This window comes from Camellia sinensis, chromosome 6 (genome assembly GCF_055761805.1).
Source record: "Camellia sinensis isolate YWXY chromosome 6, ASM5576180v1, whole genome shotgun sequence".
Lineage (NCBI taxonomy): Eukaryota > Viridiplantae > Streptophyta > Magnoliopsida > Ericales > Theaceae > Camellia > Camellia sinensis.
Genome location: NC_138966.1, coordinates 78,814,551 through 78,836,080, shown reverse-complemented (window position 1 = coordinate 78,836,080; position 21,530 = coordinate 78,814,551). Strand labels below are relative to the sequence as shown.

Below are 21,530 nucleotides of genomic sequence, written 5' to 3'. Positions count from 1 at the left end.
TGTGATATTCAAATTCAAGTCTTACTGGCAACTTCTCTTTCCCCTATTCCCCTACTAGCAATTGTAAAAACAAATGTAGATTGAGACATAATAACACTACATTTTGGTTGATTTGATTCATCTACATGATTGAAAGCACAAATCATGTGCCAACTCTGAACAATGATTCAATTGAAAATGCACAACACCCCCAATTTACAAAGCCAGTCTTTAAAACTCAAAAATGAAACAAGGCCAACTGCTGATGGGACCTAAGTTTCTCCATTCAGAATACAGTATAAACAAATCAAGGCAGAGTCAAACTTGAAAACTTTCAATAGCTTTATGTTTTTCCCCCATTACTATTACAACAAATGCCATATCAAAGTGTTTACTTGCCACTCTGGTATGATCTTCAATAAGAATGACTAACTTTCCCTCCAAAACTTGGAAAGCCAAATTCCCTTGTGAAGTCCTTGTGTATGCGGTGTACCTAAAAGATCTTTCACAACTAAACGAATATAATCTGAATAACATTGAGGCGTCAAGAAATAATGTCTGGATTGGTTATATAAGTAGATCAGTCCATATAAATACACAACAATCGGGATTAACAAAGCCATAATATTTGGGTTACATAAGGGAAACGGGAGGGCAAAAAAAAGGCATGTTAAATAAGTTCCTGGATTTCAATACATAGAATACAGCCATCCTAATTAATACCCAAGAGATTTAGGTATTGAAACTGGATTTTGTGCCTTGAAGTTCTCAAGTTTAGATCTGAGGTCACTGTGGAAAGAAATCAGTGATTTCTGTCGACTTGCAAAGGTAATGCCAAACTGTTTGATCTCTTCTTCAAGATCTTTCCTTCTCTGTACTTCAGTGTTCAAATCCTGCCAAACCTTTTCCTTTTCATTCGTAACTTGTTCAAGTGTTTGAGATGAACTGGAAACTGTTTGGAGCAGAGAGTCTCGTTCTTCTTTCAAGAGATGGAACTCCCTCTCCAAGCTATGATATCTTTCCTTAGAATCCTCAAGAAGATGAGTATTGGTATTCAACTCTTTTGTCAAGCTCTGGTATTTTTCCTTGATTGTATTGAGATCATTACCCAGCTTCATCTTCAAACAAGCAATCTCGCCTCCCAAAGTGCAGTCCTTTACCAAAATCAAAAACTAAATCTTAAAAATAGGACAGATATATACCTGCAACTCTTCCAGAAATTTCAGCTGAAAAGTAGTTCTTATCATCTAGGTTCTAGAATGTAAATTTCAAGCAGTCAAACTAGCTCAAATACAAGTTTGTTCACTTGAAAATGTCCATGTTGGGAACCAACCTAAGATGGGTAATTAACTGCCTTCATCAAAAATCTGTAACTAACACATGCACTTCCATCTAATTACATTTTTAATGCAATTGAGGCTCTAAGGTGATCGCCTTTTTTTGAGACACGAGGTGATCTCTTAGTTCACTATATGATGTTTGGTAGTTTACATCTTGATTAAGCATTTTATTTTATTTTAACAAATTAACATCATCCATTGATTTCACTAATATGATATGGTTTTCTTTACAAGCTACTACATCGGATTACAACTCCACTAATAGATTAGCCACAATTTTTTACATCAAAAAAAAAAAAAAAAAATCACTAAGAAGAGTCACAATGATGATGATGGAGATTATGTTTTTGGTGATGATGACACTTATTACTAAGCTCTTAAAACAATGCATCCATGAGACTAGATGTTTAGCTGTTTGCACTGTGGTTCATATTACAACTCAAAACATTAGTTTTTGTTAGATGTGAAAGTGATGTTTTATGACTTTTGTTAGATGTTATGTTTGTGGTTTTTAGGAGTTTTTAATGTTGCGTTTAAAATTTTTCTCTATATGTTGAAGAGAGAAGAGCATTTGATAACCTTTAAAAGTGAGTCAAATAGGAGCCAAATAGATTACTATTGAGTAAGAAAAGTGGACCGTCTAAAATGCAACGACTGTAAGGTAATTCTTGGAGAGAGCCTAATGTCTTAACATAGGATTTTGGAATTAGATTTATATTTTAAAGGGCAATACCAAGCTAAGAAGGATAGTGGGCGTCGTAGGACGAGATGGTGAGACCTAAAAGGGGACAAACTAAAAAAATTTAAGAATAGCATGGATAAAGAAGGTACTTGGGACTTGGAAGATGATGCTAACACTATGTGGAACTTGATAGCCACTTGTATGAAGAGAATCTCAAGGCAAGTCCTTGGAGAGTCGAAAGGAAAGGGACCCAACTCTAAGGAAATTGGATGGTGGAAAGAGGAGGTTCAAGCGGTAATAAAGAAGAAAAAAGAGTGCTTTAAAAAGTGGCAGAAGAATAGAACTGAGAAAAACCTTAAAAGCTACAGATTGACTAATAAGGTCAAAAAAGTAGTGAGAGAAGCTAAGTTGAAAACTTATGATGACCTATACACTAGACTAGATAGTAAAAGAGGGAGAGGGGAGAATATACAAACTTGCTAAGATAAGAGAGAAGAAAACAAGAGATTTTAATCAGGTCAAGTGCATCAAGAGTGAGGATTCTAAGGTGTTAGTGAAGGATGAAGAGATTAAGGAGAGGTAGAAGAACTATTTTGAAAAGTTGTTTAATGAGCAACATGGAGGAAGGTCAAAAGGGGAGGAAGTAGTCAGTAATAAAGAAAACCAAGACTACAGGTTCTATTACAGGATTAGGAACTTTGAAATGGAGATTGCACTTAAAAATATAAAATCGAATAAGGCTTTAGGACCTAATGATGCCCCTATTGAAGCTTGGAAATGTTTAGGTAAAAAGGAAGGTAATGGTTGATTAGGTTATTTAGTAAGATTTTGTTAACTAAGAAAATGTCCAAAATTGCAACAGCTATAGAGGAATCAAACTGATGTGTCATATAATGAAAGTTTTGGAGAGAGTGATAAAACATCAATTGTGAAATATAGTAGAGGTGTCAGAGAATCAATTTAGATTTATGCCTAGTAGGTCAACAATGAAAACGATCTATCTTTTGAGGAGAGTAATAGAAAAATATAGAGAAAAAAGAAGAGATAGTCATATGGTTTTTATCGATCTTGAGAAAGCATATCATAGAGTGCCTCGAGATATAATCTGGTGGGTGTTAGAAAAGATAGGGGTGACAAAAGGTTACATTGATGTGATTAGGAACATGTATGAAGGTGTGGTGACCACTATTAGATCGTCTGCTGAAGAGACAAGTGAATTTTCAATTATTGTGAGGTTACACACCAAGGACCAATCTTAAGTCCTTATCTTTTTGCTTTAGTTATGGATGAGTTGACGAAAAATATTCAAGATGATGTGTTATGGTGTACGCTTTTTGCAAATGATATCATGTTAGTAGATGAGACTAGAGGAGTTAACACTAAGTTGGAGACTTGGAGAAAACACTTGAATCTAAAGGATTTAGGATAAACAAAACTAAGACAGAATATATTGAGTATAATTTTAATAAAAGTAACAATAGAAATAGAGGAAAAGTCAAGATTGTGAACCAAGAATGTGGTCCATGAACTAAGGCGGGGTGGCTTAAGTGGAGAAGTGCGTCTAAGGTACTGTGTGATAAACGAGTACCCCCTAGACTAGAAGAAAAGTTCTAGAGCACAGCTATTAGACCAACAATATTGTATGGAACGGAATGTTGGGCAACTAAGAAATATATAAATAAGATGAATATTGATGAGATAAGGATGTTAAGATAGACGTGTGGCAAAACTAGAAAAGACAGATTTAGAAATAAGTATATTCATGAATGGATAGAAGTAGTACCGATAGAAGATCAGTTGAGAGAGAATAGATTAAGATGGTTTGGTCATATACAACGGAGACCAACAGAGGCAGTAGTGAAGAGATGCGATACAATGACGGTAGCTGGAAGTGTTAGGGAAAAGAACAGATCTAGATTGATGTGGGCTAGTGTAGTCAATAGAGATATGAATCTCCTTAATTTAACTAATCATATGGCCGTTGAGAGAATCAAGTGGAGTAAAATGATTCATGAAGCCGACCCCATTTGATGGGACTTAAGACTTGGTTTGATTTGGTTTGGTTTGGCTTATGTTGAATATTACTTTTATGGCTTGTCCCTTTGTGAAATGTTGAATGTTGTTTTATGATTTTAGAATTTTAAAAATAGAATTTTATGGTGAAAACTTTGCCTATATTAAAATTTTGCTTATCTTCTACAATTTGCCACTCGATTTGGTGAGGCACGAGCCTTGCCTTACGCCTTGCACTTAGGCTCCAGGCACCTCAAATGCTTCTAGAGAGGGGTTCGTATAGACAAGCACATCTATATCTATCACGAAAAGAACAGGTGGAAGATGAGCTAACATCCTAAGCCTACCACAACTTTTGAGGTTCAATGGCGGATGCACTACACCTCTAAATTCATGGCTTTTAACAAACAAGCAAACATTGTTTGTAACGAATGCTTGAGATCCCCTTCTTTGTCAGCTCATTTGAGATGGCTTTCAAAGATATCTACAAATGTATAAGCTTTGTTTCCATCATCCAATGTGTTGTCCTACTATATGTACCCAAAATGGCACCACTAATGGAAGGCCGCCATGTGGCACTATTTTCCATCACGGAGAGAAGACATAAATCCCAAGCCACTTTGTTTTAAAACCCAAACCATTGGGTGTAATGACTACAAGGTGAGTTTGAATCAAACTAACGACAGCTCACATAATAGTTCGCAAAAAGGAAAAAACAGTTACAACTCAGTCCCTACTTTCTATCCAGCTGCCACTGTCAGGCAGCAATAGAGGAAAAGTGCTCCAGCCGTGATGCACACCTCATGACAAGATATCAGGATTTCTGATGATTACTCCCATTATCCTAGGTAATGTTGTGCCCCACTTAAGGTAATGTTGTGCCCCACTTTGGTTAGTGGGGCAAGTGGCTAGAAATGGAGAATGTTAGGGAGCATAAATAGGATTTATAGAAGGTGGTGGAGTTGTAGAGATGATTCAACAGAAAACTCGGGAACTGAAGTTGATAGTGGCAAGAGAGCACAAGACACGTGACATTGTCTCATCAGGCAAGCAGGAGTGTATTCGGGAACTAAATATACAAGAAATGAAGGCACGGTCCAGCACCACAAACATCGAATTCAACATTCAATCAACTCAATTTGGCCCATCACCTCTATCGTTACATTGTCATAGCTCCAACAGCTTATTTGTCATTAACTTAGCTTCTATTGCTTTGTTTATCCTTTAGCTAACCCACAGCTTTTACACTATCCAAATCTGCAAACCATTACTATTCATCAATGGTAACATTTATTGCATTTGCTTAGTATTATCATCCTTTATTCTAGCGATATCAAGGCAAGTTCTACACTCCCACACATAGGACATTGTGAAGCCCTCACCATTGAGGCAAGAAAGAACCTTCAAGGTGTTTAATTTTGTCAATTTAAACCATAATCTTTTGATTTGTTTTCAATCTAAACCATCTGTCTATTTTTATTAGGTAAAATTGACAGAAAATGATATTTCAACAATTAAACTCAATGAAAAATAATATTTTTAGAAATTTTTCGTATACCTACATTGAATATAATGACTAAAATACAATTTTTTCTTCAGTTTTAGTTAACGAAAATAGGCAAATGGTTTACATTGAAAACAAATCAAAATATTAGGGTTTGAATTGACAAAATTAGAAACTTAGGATTTATTTTGTTAGAAGACTCAAACTCGCCCGCCGGGGGAGGGGCGGGGGTGTGGTGTTGGGGCTGGACGATATTGTTTTTTTTTTTTTTTTCGAAATCGATAAGCTAAATTACTGCTTATTAACATCCAATTTCACATCATAATAACATGAGAGGGGTAATGATTTAAAGTAGAGACCCAATATCATTTATTGTCCAGTGAAATGAAATATAACACTATATTGTAAGAGGGAACATGTTTTGCTGATATTATTAAATTATTAAACTTGTCAAATGAAGAGGCATAATATATAGCACAACCAATTAGAATACCGTAAGCCCGAAAATTGAGGAAAGATATACTAACATCAAAATGGAGAATAATATCAAAATTGACAAGTGACTTCTTGATAGTGGTGACCAGGCAGCTACCTTATATTCCCAGTTGCGTAGTAGATTGCTTGACAGATTATTGTCATTCATTGGTGCTTCTGATAGTACCAAGGATGTAATTGTGCTGCTCAACCTCTCACAAAGCAGTTTGCTTTGTTCTTGAATGACAGTATTGTTCTCACTGGATCTTCTTTGGCCATCTATAACCATTGAGAAATGGCTTTCCAAAGTTGAGAAAAGACTTGTACCAATCTCGCTTGTGCTAGAGAGTAACTTTGAGGTTGAAGAATTCTCATTGGTTACAAAACTCTGTTCAGGTTACAAAAGAACAAATAGTTAACATTGTCTTATTGAGCTCTTTTGGTAAATAAGGTTGAAAGAGGCAAAAATGAGGTATAGGTTTCACCTGCAAACTTGACAAAACGTCCTTATATATATCTTTACAATTCGCCACAGACTCAAGCAGTTGTCGAGGAATTTCTTGGATTAGTAGTGCCTCTTGTTGCAGTTCTGAAATCTCCCCCATTAACCGTTTATTCAATAGTATTTGTTCCATGTGATTTCTCTGTAATAAATATTATCAATACATAAAATGTCATGTATGCATGAGAAATATAATCGTGGCTGAATACAATGGTAACAGGAGATTGAAACAAACCAAAATCTGGTTATTCAATTTCATCAATAAAATTACTTTAGTCATGATAGCATTATGGAAAAATATGTATAACTGACAGAAACGAAGAAGAATTACTAAATGAACAAAGTTGGTAATAGAAGAGAAGGAATATTTGTAAGTGTGGTAGGTAGAGTTGAGTGTGTTAGGTGAGAGTTGAGTGTGGTAGGTAGATGTAAGTGTGTTAGGTGAGAGTTGAGTGTGGTAGGTGAATATGTTTTTCTCTTCTATATATAGGAGAGTCATTGTAGACAACAAATATCAATCAATAATATACATAGGAGAGTCATTCTATATATAGGAGAGTCATTGTAGACAACAAATATCAATCAATAATATACATCAATTTATTTTACATGGTATCAGAGCAAGTTTAGAATCTAATAATTCTGCTTCACCGGCGGGCGGCAGCCTCGCCTTGGCCTCCCGCCGGACCTCTACACATACCTTCACTTTCCTGCATCTTCCAACTCTCTTCCCTCGTGCTTGAGCAGATTTTGCTGTGCGTCTAAGAAGCAACCGGACTCTCAGACCACTCCTCCAGTTCGCCTTTTCTCTTTCACCCTCTGAACCGCCGGCTGTTGGTGGCGGCGATGATTCTTGTAATTTAAACGGAGTACAGTTGTCTGGTCTGGCTGGTTCGAAGAAGACTGCCGATTTTTTGAGCTTCGATGGGAGTGTCGCTGTTCATGCTGGTGAAAGATTAGGTCGTGGCATCGTTACTGATGCAATCACCACCCCTGTTGTTAACACCTCTGCCTACTTCAAGAAAACTTCCAAGCTTATTGATTTCAAGGAGGGACGACATGCAAGTTTTGAGTATGGGCGTTATGGAAATCCAACCACTGTTGTTGCAGAAGAGAAGATAAGTGCACTTGAAGGTGCTGAATCAACACTGTTAATGGCATCGGGAATGTGTGCCAGCATTGTAATGTTTATGGCACTGGTTCCAGCTGGTGGGCATGTTGTGACAACCACAGATTGCTACAGGAAGACAAGGATTTTCATTGAAACTGTTCTCCCTTTAAACCCTCTCTTTTCCTTTCTTTTTCTTTTAATATTTACCTCCACTACCTTTTGTCTTTCACATACAGTCACCACCTTTTTTTTACTGCACTGCTCTTTCCTAAAAACAACTCGTTTTGTTGCATGTCTTTGATGTGATGATGACTTTGGCAGAGTTATTATCCTCTTTCGTACAAACACCTATTCTCTCTCTCACTTTACTTTTTCCATCACCCATGTGACCCATTCTACAAAACTATATCTTTATCTCTTTTATATGCCACTCTCACCAGCGCATATGCTTTCTACCTTAATATATTATTATTATTATTAAAAAAAAAAAAAATTTCCAAACACCATTGCTGTTTTTCACAAATCCGTGTAATAAAGATTTGCACACCAAACCTTACCTTCTTTTCTTCATCTCAGGGATCAACCCCGATCACCATTACATTAAAAAAAAAAAAAAAAAAAAAAAAAAAACACAACCCACACAAACACCCACCCACAGGTGGGATTTTTTCCTTATCCCTTCCCTACTCTGTCGCCGGTCTCTTCTTTTTGCCTCCGTCCTGGACAGTCCTTGACGGTGCTGCCTCCATGTTTCCCACACCGCCGAGCACGTTCACACCTCCCTGCTCCTCCACTGCAGTATATGGCAGACCTCCAAATCGGAACATCACGGTGGCCTTCCGCTTCAGCTCCTTGTTTTCCGCCTTTAGCACACTTATCTCTGCTCGCGCATCCTTATACATGCGTTGGAGCAGAGCCAGTTGGGCGTTTAACTGTTACACCTCATTTGTCCTACTCTGCAGCCGGTGCGACATCATGGTTTCCACACATGACTTCAAAGTATACTGATTGGCCTTAATATCAGTTTGCACCGCCATTTTTTGCTCCACCGACCGCATCGGAAAGTTCAACGGAGCAAAACCAGAGGCGCTTGGTTGAGGTTCACTGGCCACCACACCAGTTATCTCTCTTGTTGACTCGTTGAGGTCGGGATAGAGAGTGAGCAGACCACGGGACGAAGAGGCCATATTCTGGGTAGCTGAACGGGAAAACGAGGCCATGTTATGGGTTGCTAAGTGTTTCAGAGAAGGGTTGGTTACAGAGTGTTACAGAGTATCTCTCTCAAGACAACGAAGAGTTTCTCAGAGGTTTTTAGCCAGTTTTTTGTCTTAGCCTCTGCCTCAGCCTCAGCCTCAGCATCCGTCTTGGTTAAATAGCCAAGGCAGACACGCGCATCGCGCGCCACTTGACGCCAGACGACAAAACGGACGCGCAAGCCAATGTGGTGACGCGTCTCGCCATCATGTCCGGCACATCTTTTTATGACTTGGGCTCGCCTTTTGATGGCACGCCTTTTTATGGATTGGGCACGCCTTTTTATGGATTGGGCACGCCTTTTGAAAGATTAGGCACACCTTTTGAGGGTGCGACTTTTTAAGGGTCCGACAAGACTCTGTAAACTGTCCCGACATTGATTCCGGTTAGCTCCTTCATGGGTCCGACAAGACTCTGTAAACTGTCCCGACATTGATTCCGGTTAGTTTCTACAAGGGTCCAGCAAGACTCCGTAAACTGTCACAACAACTGTCACAACAGTGTCTGCTACATCGGTCCGGCATGACCTCGTAAACTGTACTTCTACATCGGTCCGGCATGACCTCGTAAACTGTCCAGACATTATCTTCTCCAACGGTCTGACACGACCATACCGTGTCTCCTATCCTGTTTTATTTTATTTATCAGTTTACTTTCCTGTTTTGTTACTCTCTCCAAACTCAAGTTGGTTAGTATCTATCCTCCTTGAGTTTGAGGGGGGCTGTAAGTGTGGTACGTAGAGTTGAGTGTGTTAGGTGAGAGTTGAGTGTGGTAGGTGAATATGTTTTTCTCTTCTATATATAGGAGAGTCATTGTAGACAACAAATATCAATCAATAATATACATAGGAGAGTCATTCTATATATAGGAGAGTCATTGTAGACAACAAATATCAATCAATAATATACATAGGAGAGTCATTCTATATATAGGAGTGTCATTGTAGACAACAAATATCAATCAATAATATACATAGGTAGAGTTGAGTGTGTTAGGTGAGAGTTGAGTGTGGTAGGTAGATGTAAGTGTGTTAGGTGAGAGTTGAGTGTGGTAGGTGAATATGTTTTTCTCTTCTATATATAGGAGAGTCATTGTAGACAACAAATATCAATCAATAATATACATAGGAGAGTCATTCTATATATAGGAGAGTCATTGTAGACAACAAATATCAATCAATAATATACATCAATTTATTTTACAATATTTAATATTGAAAGGAAAATTCGGCAATGAAATTTTGAGTGCCTGTGTGGACCAGGAATCTGTCACATATGTAAGGCGGGGGGATTTACAAGACATATCATTTTATCACTCAAACATGGAAGCAACAGGCGATGCACCATTGTCTATTCTAGACAGCATCCACAATTATTAATGAACTACAGGGGTGGCACTCACTACGTGAGTGCAAGTGACGCATGTACATCGGAAAGTAAAAGAAATGGGAGAAAAATAAACAACATAACTATTTTACTGGAATGTAAGAAAGAAATACCCCAATGATCATTTTTTTTCAAAATGAATAACTAGCAGTTTGTTTCCAATTATATAATTAATACTGAGTTTCCAATATAACTGATTTCAAAGTATATATGTAATTATTGCTCTTCTTTGGTGACTGAAGATTGGTTGAACAGGTTCTGACTTTTTAGCATCCATTCCTAATATCCATTTGAGTCAATCCCACTAAATGACTTAATCTGAACCTACAAATACATATGGGACAAAGATGCTTTTGGATAATTTACCCTTAGAGATACTTTAGACTTATCTCTAAGTGCCAGTTTCCATATTTACCCTTAAATTCAACGACTTAACTAAAATATTCTTAAGAAACTTGTTTTGGATAATTTTGGTATGTGAAAAATCTACAAAACATCAAAACCAAGAATTCTCCCTTTATAAATAAATAATTCATGCATAAACCTCATGACTGAAATTATATGATTTGATGATTGAAGCAGGTTACCACTAAATATTAAAAGAAAAACACGAAAACTAATGTGAAACAACAGAACCAAAGGAAAGTTTGGCTGGTAAGTTCAGTTAGAGTATCTCCATTATTTTTGGGTCTTAAAGAAGAATCATGGTGTGCCACATTTTTATTGCAACGAACAGGTTTACTTCCCTTCTTTCTCTGAAAACTTGTGCCTTCTTTCTTTTGTCTTTTTGGTACATGGGACAGGAAAGAAAGAAAACAGGCCTCCCAAGGACATCCTAATCTCTTGATAAAGTCCAACAAAATAGCTCAAAGAGGATTGCTGGAGATATCTTGTTTGAGGATGTGTGTAACTGTATTAATGGAGTGAGTACACTGGGCATGAGGGAGGTTGTGAAGTACCTCCCTCAATAGCTCAACTAATTCTTAGTAAACAAGCATGAACACTCAAAAGCTCGGCTCAGCTCGGCACATTTACAGCTCTAGCCAAGGACACACACCCTACCCATCCCTAAGTACTCTAGCTTTGATACCATGTTATACGGTCTTGGATAGAACTAAACCCCAAAAGCTAGCTATTGAGGTGAAGGTACCCTCACGCTTATATGCTTAACATTACTTTAGTACTCGGGTGATGTGGGACTTCACTTCACAAGGTAAATGAGACAAACTCTTAAGTATGTGATTACTATTTTGTACTAGGAGCAGCATTCTTAAAACAAAAAAGTGGGCAATGGTAACCATAACTTTTGGAAAGAGAATCCCTCTATTTCCTATAGCAGTAATGTATTACTCTTCATCATCAATAAACACATTTAAGAAAATTGTAAGAGCCCTAAAACATTGACCAACTTTATGTTGCTTCTAGCAACACTGATCAAATTTAGGCATTTTAAGGTAATTAACAAGAGTAAATAAACATAATTGCAATAGACTAACCGTGAGTTCATCTTTTTCTTTTGTAGCAAGTTCCAATTGTCTTTTGAGATGTTGGATCTCTTGCTCGGAATTTTTCATTAAGCAACCCTGATAGAGATAATAACGAGTCCAAACTATTATACATAGGTATTCATGTCCAACAAATTATCCATTTACATAGACATGGAAAAAAACTATTGCTACAAACATCTATTATCATGCACTGAGTCTATATCAATTTTAATAACCAGCATTGAAAAGAGGCAGCCTTATGTCACTATGAGGATGAACTGCATTGCTTTTATTGACCCCACAAAAAGAGTAAGTAACAGCTAGTAGACTCTCATTCAGGCTACTGAAATAAACCAAAGGCTGCTGACTCCAAAACCAACGTTATATATGTACTTATATTTATATGAGCAAAATAAAATGTTAAAATTACATTAAACACAGCTTTTTTTTCTAAAAACGAATACAATCCCAAACATTGGAACTCAATGCTGGAAACAAGATAAAATCACCAAAATATTCACAATTGTTTATTTGATCATCAGTTAGATAGATATTGCAATAGAAAAATGAAAATGCCAACCCAAGTTCAAGTTGACAACTAAAATGTACTGCAAGATTGAAAGAATAGTTAGTATTTAGTACTCACTAAGAAGCAAAAGATTATTCTTTAAAATTTGTATAGAGACCAATTCTTGGTTCATGGTGTAAGAGGAAACAGTTTCAGCATCATTATCATTAAATTTAAACATTCTGTTTCAAAAATGTTTTCTATTATTCTCCAAGTCACTCGTGTCAAAATAGTCATATTAAGTTGTATGAGGAACAACAAATTTTTTATAGTTATGAATAAAATAAAAAATGAAAAAAAATCAAGTATGAAAATTAAAAACGGACCATGAAATCAATGAGTAGGATGGATGCTTAAAAATGAACTCACAGAAGTGATGTCACCGGATGGAAAAGACTGAACTTTTCTTGCAGGAGTCAGAAGTGAATCAAAGTCTGCTTTGTAGCCATTGTTCATTTTTAACCATGTGTCTTCATCAGCAACATTACTTAATGTATCTGGAAGAGGACTATACTCAGGTTGCGTACAATAATTTGATCGTTTCACAACAAAGGCATTGGGAACTGCCTTAAAACAAGGGGTTCTAAAAGCATCTTCCTGGCATATGCTATGACTATCACTGGTTTCTTCCTTGAGGTTTGCGAATTCCTGGACAACCACCAGTGATATAATTCAATTAACTATCCCAGGAACACAGAAAGGAAAATTTGTAATACCTCAATAAAAGAATAAAACAGACATTTTTTTTTGTTTCATGGAAAATAAACACCAGTGTCGCAATTTCCATACCACCCAGAGCAAAACAAAATAAAGGCGAAGGTTTATATAAAATATCCATCAGACCTCACCAGTCTCAGTTTTGTAGCAAGGATAGACTTTGTATTAATCAATGAGATCTTTTCAGGAAATTTCTTCTAAAAACAAGCCGTCAATTGTGGACATGTTATTAGCAACCTGATTTCAGGCAAAAACCATGTCTGAAAACTTAAATTTGTTGATAGCAACAACCTGATCCAAAGCAAGTAAAGTAGGCAAAGAATTTTAACTAAATTCCGTAGTACAGGGTAAAGTTATGGAATATACTTCAAAGACTTCCCATGGTAAAGATATAGGATATATTTCAAAGACTTCCTGTTAATTCAAAAATATATCTTTCACAGAAACATATCTTTCCAACCAATGGGAAATATTTCTCCTGTTACATGAATCCAATTTTCATTTTATCCAAGAAATCTTTTTCTCAACAAAGTCTATGCCATTTGATCAAACAGCCTCACGTTAGATAGGAAGAGATTTGATAACTACTGATAAATCTTGGATAGAGTAGTAAAACAGAAAGATATTTATGTACAGAAAGTGGAAAAATGACTGCTTTTGCCCAGGTAAGTAGTTAGGATAAATAAAGCCTAATTGATTAAAAGTGAACTGATATCTATGAACTTTTTCTTAGTATATTACATACTCATCTATTCTGATGAAAGTGAACAGGATAAGAGGATAAAGATGGTTTATTAAACAGCATCAATAAACATTTTAAAGACATTGCACTGTAAAAGTTTACCTGGCTAGACTTTTTATCGGAATCCGAAATGGTGACAAGACTATTGAGATTGTCAATTTTCATTTGTTGTTCCCTAATGCATTGATCTCGTGCTTTGTGTGATTTCCTCTCCTCCTCCAGTTCCATAGCAAGTTTCTCACGCTCTAGCTCATACTGATGAATGGACAACAGACAAATAAATGCATGCAATGAACAAATTACAGTAATAGAGCTTACTGTACAATAAAATAGACATAACTCTACAAAATATAAAAGTAAAAATAACGATAAAAAACTGCCTTGAGCATGTCATTCCGCAATTTCAAGATCTCTTGCTCCAGCACTTCAGCTCGAGATCCCTGAAAAAGATGTTTACAGCATTAAATTTGTTCTTTGCTTGCCTTAGCACGAAGAAAAAACAGAAATACGATCATTCACCTGAAGTTTGTTACGTAGATCCTCTATCTCTAGTTTTTGTCGCTTCAGTAAGGCAGCATCTGTCAAAATCTACAAAAAAAAAAGAAACAAAAAAAAAATCAACTCCAATTAGCCATACCATTAGATTTGAAAGAAGCAAGGAATCAACTTTAAAATAATAATTATTACTTTAGATAATATGCTTAATCATTATTTAAAAACTATTTGCAAACAAAATGATGTCAAACCCAGAGGGACCAGTTAAGTTAAAACACGATAATTTACACAATCAAGGCAAGCTCTCAATGAACAAATCCAGAAATGTTTAACTTTTTGGCTTTCAAAAATCTATGTGACCAACTTGGTGATTAAACTGCAAATACACAAGGAAGTGGTGCTATAATGCAATATATGTTATAAGTAAGATCCTTCAATTTATAAACATTGGAAAATGTTCCATACTTAATATTTTCAAAATCATTTTAGTTTGATGCCACCCACGTTAACATTTTTAACATTCTAGTTTAGCCCATTTCAACTAGTTCAAGTGTAAAGTTCCTAGATTTTTTTTTTTTTTTTTTAACAAATCATTATTTTACAATGACCAAAACCAAAAATGAAGTCAATATTGAAACTGGAAACTTAAGAAAGAGGTAACCATCCAACCAACTGTAAGCTACTTTTCAATTGGATACAGCATGAATCATGTAAACCATCACATTTAGGTTTTCTCTTTGGCTCAACTCATTTAAAATTTATGAACTTCCGCATGATAAATTACAAACCATAGGAAAGAAATCAATATACAAAAAAATTTAAGAATATTCAACATACCCTCATCTCAAAAATAAAAAATTCTAGGAACACTTCAGACACTAACTTCTATTAAATCCATATTATATATTACCTTTTACAGCTAGATTCTACTAAAAAGTATGTCAGCAACAAACAATATGGCAGCTACAGTAACAAAAGTATATGTTGAAGTAAAATGTTGTAATCTTACTAAGTTGGAAAAGAATTAAGTGTTATTAAACCAAATAACTAACAAACCTCATTCACTTGAACACAATTTGTTATTCTCTTGGCTCTGCTAGCAAACTGGAGGGTTCCTTTCGTTTCCTCTATGTGAATCTGGATGAAGTAGCCATATTAAAACTGTAAGAAATAATGTATAGAGAAAGAGAGAGAATAAATTGTATGTATTATTATTGATTGATATTTTTATTTCTATTACAATGATTCATGATTCCTATATATAGAAGAGGGTGAGTGTGTAGTAGGTAAGGAGTAGGTGAAGCGGAGGTGGTAGTGGTGTAGTGGGTTAGGTTTAGTGGAGTAGGTGAGGTGGTAGTGGTGTAGTGGGTTAGGTTTAGTGGAGTAGGTGAGGTGGTAGTGGTGTAGTGGGTTAGGTTTAGTGGAATAGGTTTAAGTGGGTGAAGTAGGTGGAGAGTAGGTGGATTTTAACAGCCCCCCGCAAACTCAAGGGGGATAGGAACTAACCAACTTGAGTTTGGAGAGAGTAACAAAACAAAAAAAATACATAAAAATAAAAGAGGATAGGTGACACTGTATGGTCGTGTCAGACCATTGGTGAAGACACTGTATGGTGGTGTCATAACGTTGTAGAGGACACTGTATGGTGGTGTCAGACCGATGTAGAAGACAGTTTATGGGGTCATGTCGGACCGTTGTAGAAGACAGTTTATGGGGTCATGTCGGACCGTTGTAGCAGACAATGTGGTGACAGTTTACGGAGTCTTGCTGGACCCTTGTAGAAACTAACCGGAATCAATGTCGGGACAGTTTACAGAGTCTTGTCGGACCCATAAAGGAGCTAACCGGAATCAATGTCGGGACAGTTTACAGAGTCTTGTCGGACCCTTGTAGAAACGAACCGGAATCAATGTCGGGACAGTTTACAGAGTCTTGTCGGACCCTTGTAGAAACTAACCGGAATCTATGTCGGGACAGTTTACAGAGTCTTGTCGGACCCTTGAAAAGTCGCACCCTCAAAAGGCGTGCCAAATCTTTCAAAAGGCGTGCCATCAAAAGGCGTGCCCAATCCATAAAAAGGCGTGCCATCAAAAGGCGTGCCCAATTCATCAAAAGGTGTGCCGGACATGATGGCGAGGCACGTGAGTGCCTTGGTTGGCGCGCCCGTTTGTCGTCTGTCGGCAAGTGGCGCGCGAGGCGCGGATCGGCCCTGGCTATTTAAACCAAGGTTGAGGCTGAGGCTGAGGCAGACAAAAAACTTCTGAAAATCCTCTGAAAAAACTCTTCGTTGTGCTGAGAGAGAGAGTCTGTAACACTCTGTTGCGAGAGATATTCTGTAACACTCTGTTGCCCAGAAAATGGCCTCGTCTTCCCGGAGTCTGCTCACTCTCTTTCCAGACCTCAACGAGTCAACAAGAGAGAAAACTGGTGCGGTGGCACTGGAACCTCAACCAAGCGCCCCGGAGTTTGCTCCGTTGAACTTTCCGATGCGGTCGGTGGAGCAAAAAATGGCAGTGCAAACGGATGTGGAGGCTAATCAGTATACTTTGAAGGCATGTGTGGAGTCCATGACGGCGGTCACAAACTTGTCGCACCGGCTGCAGAGTAGGACAAATGAGGTGCAGCAATTAAACTCCCAGCTGGCTCTGCTCCAACGCATGTATAAGGATGCGCGAGCAGAGATAAGTGTGCTAAAGGCGGAAAACAAGGAGCTGAAGCGGAAGGCCAGTTTTATGTTCCGATTTGGAGGGCCGCCATATGCTGCAGTGGAGGAGCAGGGAGTAGTGATCATGCCCAGTGGAGTGGGAAACACGGAGGCAACACCGGCAAGGGCCGCCCAAGACGGTGGCAAGAAGAAAAGACCGGCGGCATAGGCGAGAAGAAAAATCCCACTGTTCCGATTTGTGTTGGTTGTGTTTTGTTTTGTTTTGTGTTTTTTTATTTTTATTTTTTTTTATTTTTTTTTTATTTTTATGGTGTAAAATGCTGATCGGGGTTGATCCCCGGCATGAAGAAATGACGGGGTTGATCCCCGGCATGAAGAAATGACAAGTTTGTAAAATGTTGTTTTTTTTTTTTTTTTTTTTTTTTTTGTTTTTTTGTTTTTGTTTTGGGAGTGTTTTGTTGAAAAAATAAAAATAAAATGAAAGAAAACAAGGGAGAAAGAAAATAGATAAAAAATATTTATAGATGGATTATATGAAAAACATCAGTGCGATTGTTTCAAAATAAAGTGGGGTATTTAAAAAAGAGGAAAAGTGACTTGGAAAAAATAAATAAAAATAAGTGATTTTTGAAATCAAATGGAGGAAAGAGAGGGACAAACCCATGTGATAAAGTGGAGAGAGAGTCGGTGAGTGGGGTGCAAAAGGTGAAGGAGAAATAATGGATTGAAAATGGTTTGGGTCAAAAGTGGACACTGTTAGTGGGGAACATGAGTGCATTGATTATTTGATATAATAATAATAATAATAATAAAAATAAAAAGTTAGAACAGTTGGAGAGAATGAGTGGAGTATGGTAAGGGTTTCATCCAAAACCAAAATTCCTGCAGCGAATCACTTCGCAAATCCTAGTATGAGCTTTTTCTCTTTCCAGGCTTATTCATGAATTTCCTGGTGATTTCAAGAGCCTCTGGTGGCATTGTGGCAGAGAACACCCCAACCTGGATTTTGGGTGACAGCAACTGAGAACACCCCAACCTGGATTTTGGGTGGCAGCAACTGGAAAATATCATAGATCTGATTTTTAAAAACCTCGTGACAGCATTTCATCAGCTTCATCCAAGACAAACATTTTGATGTAAACAGGGCGAAGTGATTGTCTCCGCAACATGTCAAACACACGACCAGGAGTACCAACAACAACATGAACCCCACTGGAGAGAATGCGCTGATCTTCGCGCACACTAGTCCCTCCAACACAAGCATGAACCTTCACACTTTGCTGGGCAAGTTCAAGAGTGGGTGGAAGAACCAAAGCTTGGCACTCAACCAAGCTATAATCTAGCTGCTGCAGAATTCCAGAGCAGAATGTTGCAGTGTTTCCAGTTCCAGACTGTCTCGTCATATGAGGTGAAGAATTCTTCTCCATCAGCCTCACACATGACTACAGTTGCACAAATCTTTGTTGATTTTATCAGCGGAATAGGTTGAGGTCCGGCGGGCGGCTAAGGTGAGGTTGCCGCCCGCCGGGGAAGCGAAAATACTAGGTTTTAAACCAGCTCTGATACCATGTAAGAAATAATGTATAGAGAAAGAGAGAGAATAAATTGTATGTATTATTATTGATTGATATTTTTATTTCTATTACAATGATTCATGATTCCTATATATAGAAGAGGGTGAGTGTGTAGTAGGTAAGGAGTAGGTGAAGTGGAGGTGGTAGTGGTGTAGTGGGTTAGGTTTAGTGGAGTAGGTGAGGTGGTAGTGGTGTAGTGGGTTAGGTTTAGTGGAGTAGGTGAGGTGGTAGTGGTGTAGTGGGTTAGGTTTAGTGGAATAGGTTTAAGTGGGTGAAGTAGGTGGAGAGTAGGTGGATTTTAACAAAAACCATACTATAATGTTAAACTTGATGTAAGATATATATATATATATATACACACATATAACTCGATAACATATTAATAACCTACCTCTTCTGGTGCTAAAGTGCAAATTATAGAAGTTTTGGCATTGCCACCAAGAGCAGGTTGAAGTATGCGAGTGAGCTTACTATCCCGATAAGGAATGTGTCCCCTGCATTTATATTTTGATTCATTTAGACAGTTGTTTTATGAGATGGATTATTAACTTAAGGAGGCCAATACCTTTGCTTTGCACCATCACTTAGTTTGTTAATCACATTGCCAAGAATCATTAAGCTCTTATTGATGTGTTTTCCTTCCTTCAGACGTACTCCACCAGCTCCAGTTTTAGCAATCCGTTCAGACCCAGCTAAATCTACCAAATTCTAGTTCAAAAAAAAAAAAAAAAAAAAAAAAAAAAAAAAAAAAAAACCAACAATAAATTTAAATAGAATATGAAGTTAAGATATTTAAAAAAAAGGATAACAATTAAAACAAGAAACAAATATTATAATATATGTGAAATGGTATGCAACAATTAGCTAATCAATTTCTGAACAAGGCAAGACTTGGAAAAATACAAACCAATACAGCAACACGAATTGCGTCATCAGAACATGAATCCTTTCCCTTACTTTCAATTACCTGGCACAAATTAATAAATAAATAAAATCAATGTTCTGAGTAAATGCCACAAAGAAACAGCTTTCAACATAGCAACATTTCCATGAAACATCAAGGACATACCATCCTAAATATTGTGTGAGATCTACTACTACGAACATTCATGTTTGTCTCACCAAAATGGCGATTAACTGTGAGAAGAAATTTTAAAAGTAAATGTTAGCATTCAAATAGGGAGAATGATGCAAGTATAACCAGCCGAAAAGGACCTATTCCAGTTGAGGGTCAAACCTTCTCCAGATTCGATGAGCTTAAGCACTTGTTCAGCACTATTCACAATTTCCTCCCTTAGACCTGCAACAAATATTCCACGCTAGAAAAGAAAAATATGTGATGTTATTACACGGTTGACAGTTCTAAAAAAAAACTTGCAAAAGTGTCATTTTCTGTCCACAACACACCTCCAAACTCTCATGAATTTGCAATTTCTGGTTCTCTATAGCAAAAAGATCATTAATTTCCTCATTATAAATTTCCATGTAAGAAACTCGAATGAGAAACTCCCGGTCAGTCGTCTGAGAACATTAAAACAAAATTATATAAATAAATAAATAGTATATGAAAATTCCTAGATTTCTCAGCACATTACATCAAGAAAAACAGCATAGTGAATGCCATAAGAATGGTGATAGTGGTGTTGATGATATTAGTTGCTAAAATAGCCAAGATATTAGCAATAATTAATTTAAAATAATAAAAATACCATTTGAATTTTTGTAAATATATCTTTTACAGCCCGGTGAATAATTCCCGGGTCATTTGCAGAACCATTCATTGTGAAAGTCTTGCCACTGCTGGTCTGCCCATATGCAAACGCAGTTCCTGCACACATCATAATGATTAACTTCAAATCAATGAAAATGACGAATGTTATTAATAATAATATGGCATGATTCTTTACCGGCAGTTGGTTAAGAAGAAAAATAAATAAATAAAACTAAAAAATATAATTTTCTCAATAGCTTAACACACAACTAAAACATGAAAATGTTTGTTTCTTAATTGAAGCAAATCTTTTGTTTGTCAAAAAAAAACAAATGAAAGTAAGAAAAAATATTCAAAATTATATTTTCTACTCATTCAATGAAATTTTACGCAATTAAAATCAGACCAAAAAAAAAAAAAAGTACATCAAATAAAGGGGAAAAAAAAAAACTTTGGCAGACATCTAACTATTCTCAGCTCAAACCATTAGTCGAATTAGCTAAGGCTTTGTTTAAAAATCATCGATTGGAAAAAGAAAGGAAAAAATGAGCTTGTATTTCAATTGCTTATTATTTTCCCTTTTTGTAAATTTATACTAAAATCCATGATGGAAGCTAAAACACAATTGGGAAAATAAGAGGGAAAAAGGGAAGCATATACCATTGAAACCCTCGACAGCAGCGTGAATGATGTCCTTGGTAAGAAGCTTGTAAACCCTTTCATTTGTGCAATCTTGATCAAATACATAATCTGAAATCCATTCATTACAACAAATGATTCCTTAAACATATCTATATATATAAGTACAGAGAGAGAGAGAGAGAAGTGGATAGTATATTACATACCAAAAGCGTAAGAAACTCCAGAGATAGGAGTGCCGAGGGATTTGTGAAGAGATATACGATTGTCTTCGACCTTCCAGAAAGTTCCATTGGAGGTCTCCTCCATCACAGGAGGTCTCACTCTCACTGCTACACATATCTTCTCCATTTCTCTCTCTCTCCCTCTCTCTCTCTCTCTCTCTCTCCCCTCCTCTCCTCTCCTCTCCTCTCCTCTCCTCTCCTTTGTTACAAGGAGACGACTGTTGGATCTGATTCTGTGGTTTGAGTTTCAAATCGGGCGGGCGCTTTCTGTTGTAATTTTGAAAATATTTTGGGTAAATTACAATCACCTCCCCTCAGGTTTTTAACAAATACAGGGACTTTTTCGGTGATTTGAATAATTACAAAAATCTCTCTTATTTTAACTGACATTATCAAGATTTTTCCATTTCATCAAATTGATACAAACGACGTTACTTGTATATACTAAATGACCTTATTACCAT

The 21,530-nt window shown here is 36.8% G+C and overlaps 1 protein-coding gene and 1 long non-coding RNA gene across 3 annotated transcripts; one reads left to right on the top strand and one right to left on the bottom strand.

Annotated features, from left to right (window-relative positions):
• Window positions 1-523: 523 nt before the first annotated feature.
• LOC114318069 (kinesin-like protein KIN-7N) lies at window positions 524-21,309 on the bottom strand. Of its 2 annotated transcripts, XM_082874049.1 has the most exons (18): window positions 21,049-21,309; window positions 20,864-20,953; window positions 20,202-20,320; window positions 19,900-20,013; window positions 19,730-19,811; window positions 19,562-19,629; window positions 19,400-19,459; window positions 19,058-19,200; window positions 18,884-18,986; window positions 15,310-15,390; window positions 14,278-14,346; window positions 14,139-14,198; window positions 13,861-14,013; window positions 12,669-12,947; window positions 11,741-11,827; window positions 6,478-6,636; window positions 6,111-6,380; window positions 524-1,133 (listed from the first exon to the last, which is right to left on the bottom strand). In XM_082874049.1, exons 1-18 carry the CDS (start codon window positions 21,191-21,193, stop codon window positions 696-698), a joined length of 2,520 nt encoding a protein of 839 aa, XP_082730175.1. In that variant the 5' UTR covers window positions 21,194-21,309; the 3' UTR covers window positions 524-695. The 2 variants fall into 2 exon arrangements, with proteins under 2 accessions (XP_082730175.1, XP_082730176.1); XM_082874050.1 differs by lacking the exon at window positions 11,741-11,827 and having other exon boundaries at window positions 21,049-21,302.
• On the top strand, window positions 7,335-7,770 carry LOC145792719 (uncharacterized). Its single transcript, XR_014332505.1, has 2 exons — window positions 7,335-7,442; window positions 7,544-7,770. It is a non-coding gene; the product is annotated as an uncharacterized LOC145792719 (long non-coding RNA).
• Window positions 21,310-21,530: the final 221 nt, after the last annotated feature.

Excerpts from the sequence above, each read along its gene's own strand:
- LOC114318069 (XM_082874049.1), bottom strand. The coding sequence starts at position 21,193 with ATGGAGAAGATATGTGTAGCAGTGAGAGTGAGACCTCCTGTGATGGAG. Across the intron at positions 20,014-20,201 it reads TATTTACAAAAATTCAAATG|ACGACTGACCGGGAGTTTCT; the intron begins GTATTTTTATTA and ends TAATGTTCTCAG. Across the intron at positions 6,381-6,477 it reads ACGTTTTGTCAAGTTTGCAG|AGTTTTGTAACCAATGAGAA; the intron begins GTGAAACCTATA and ends TAACCTGAACAG.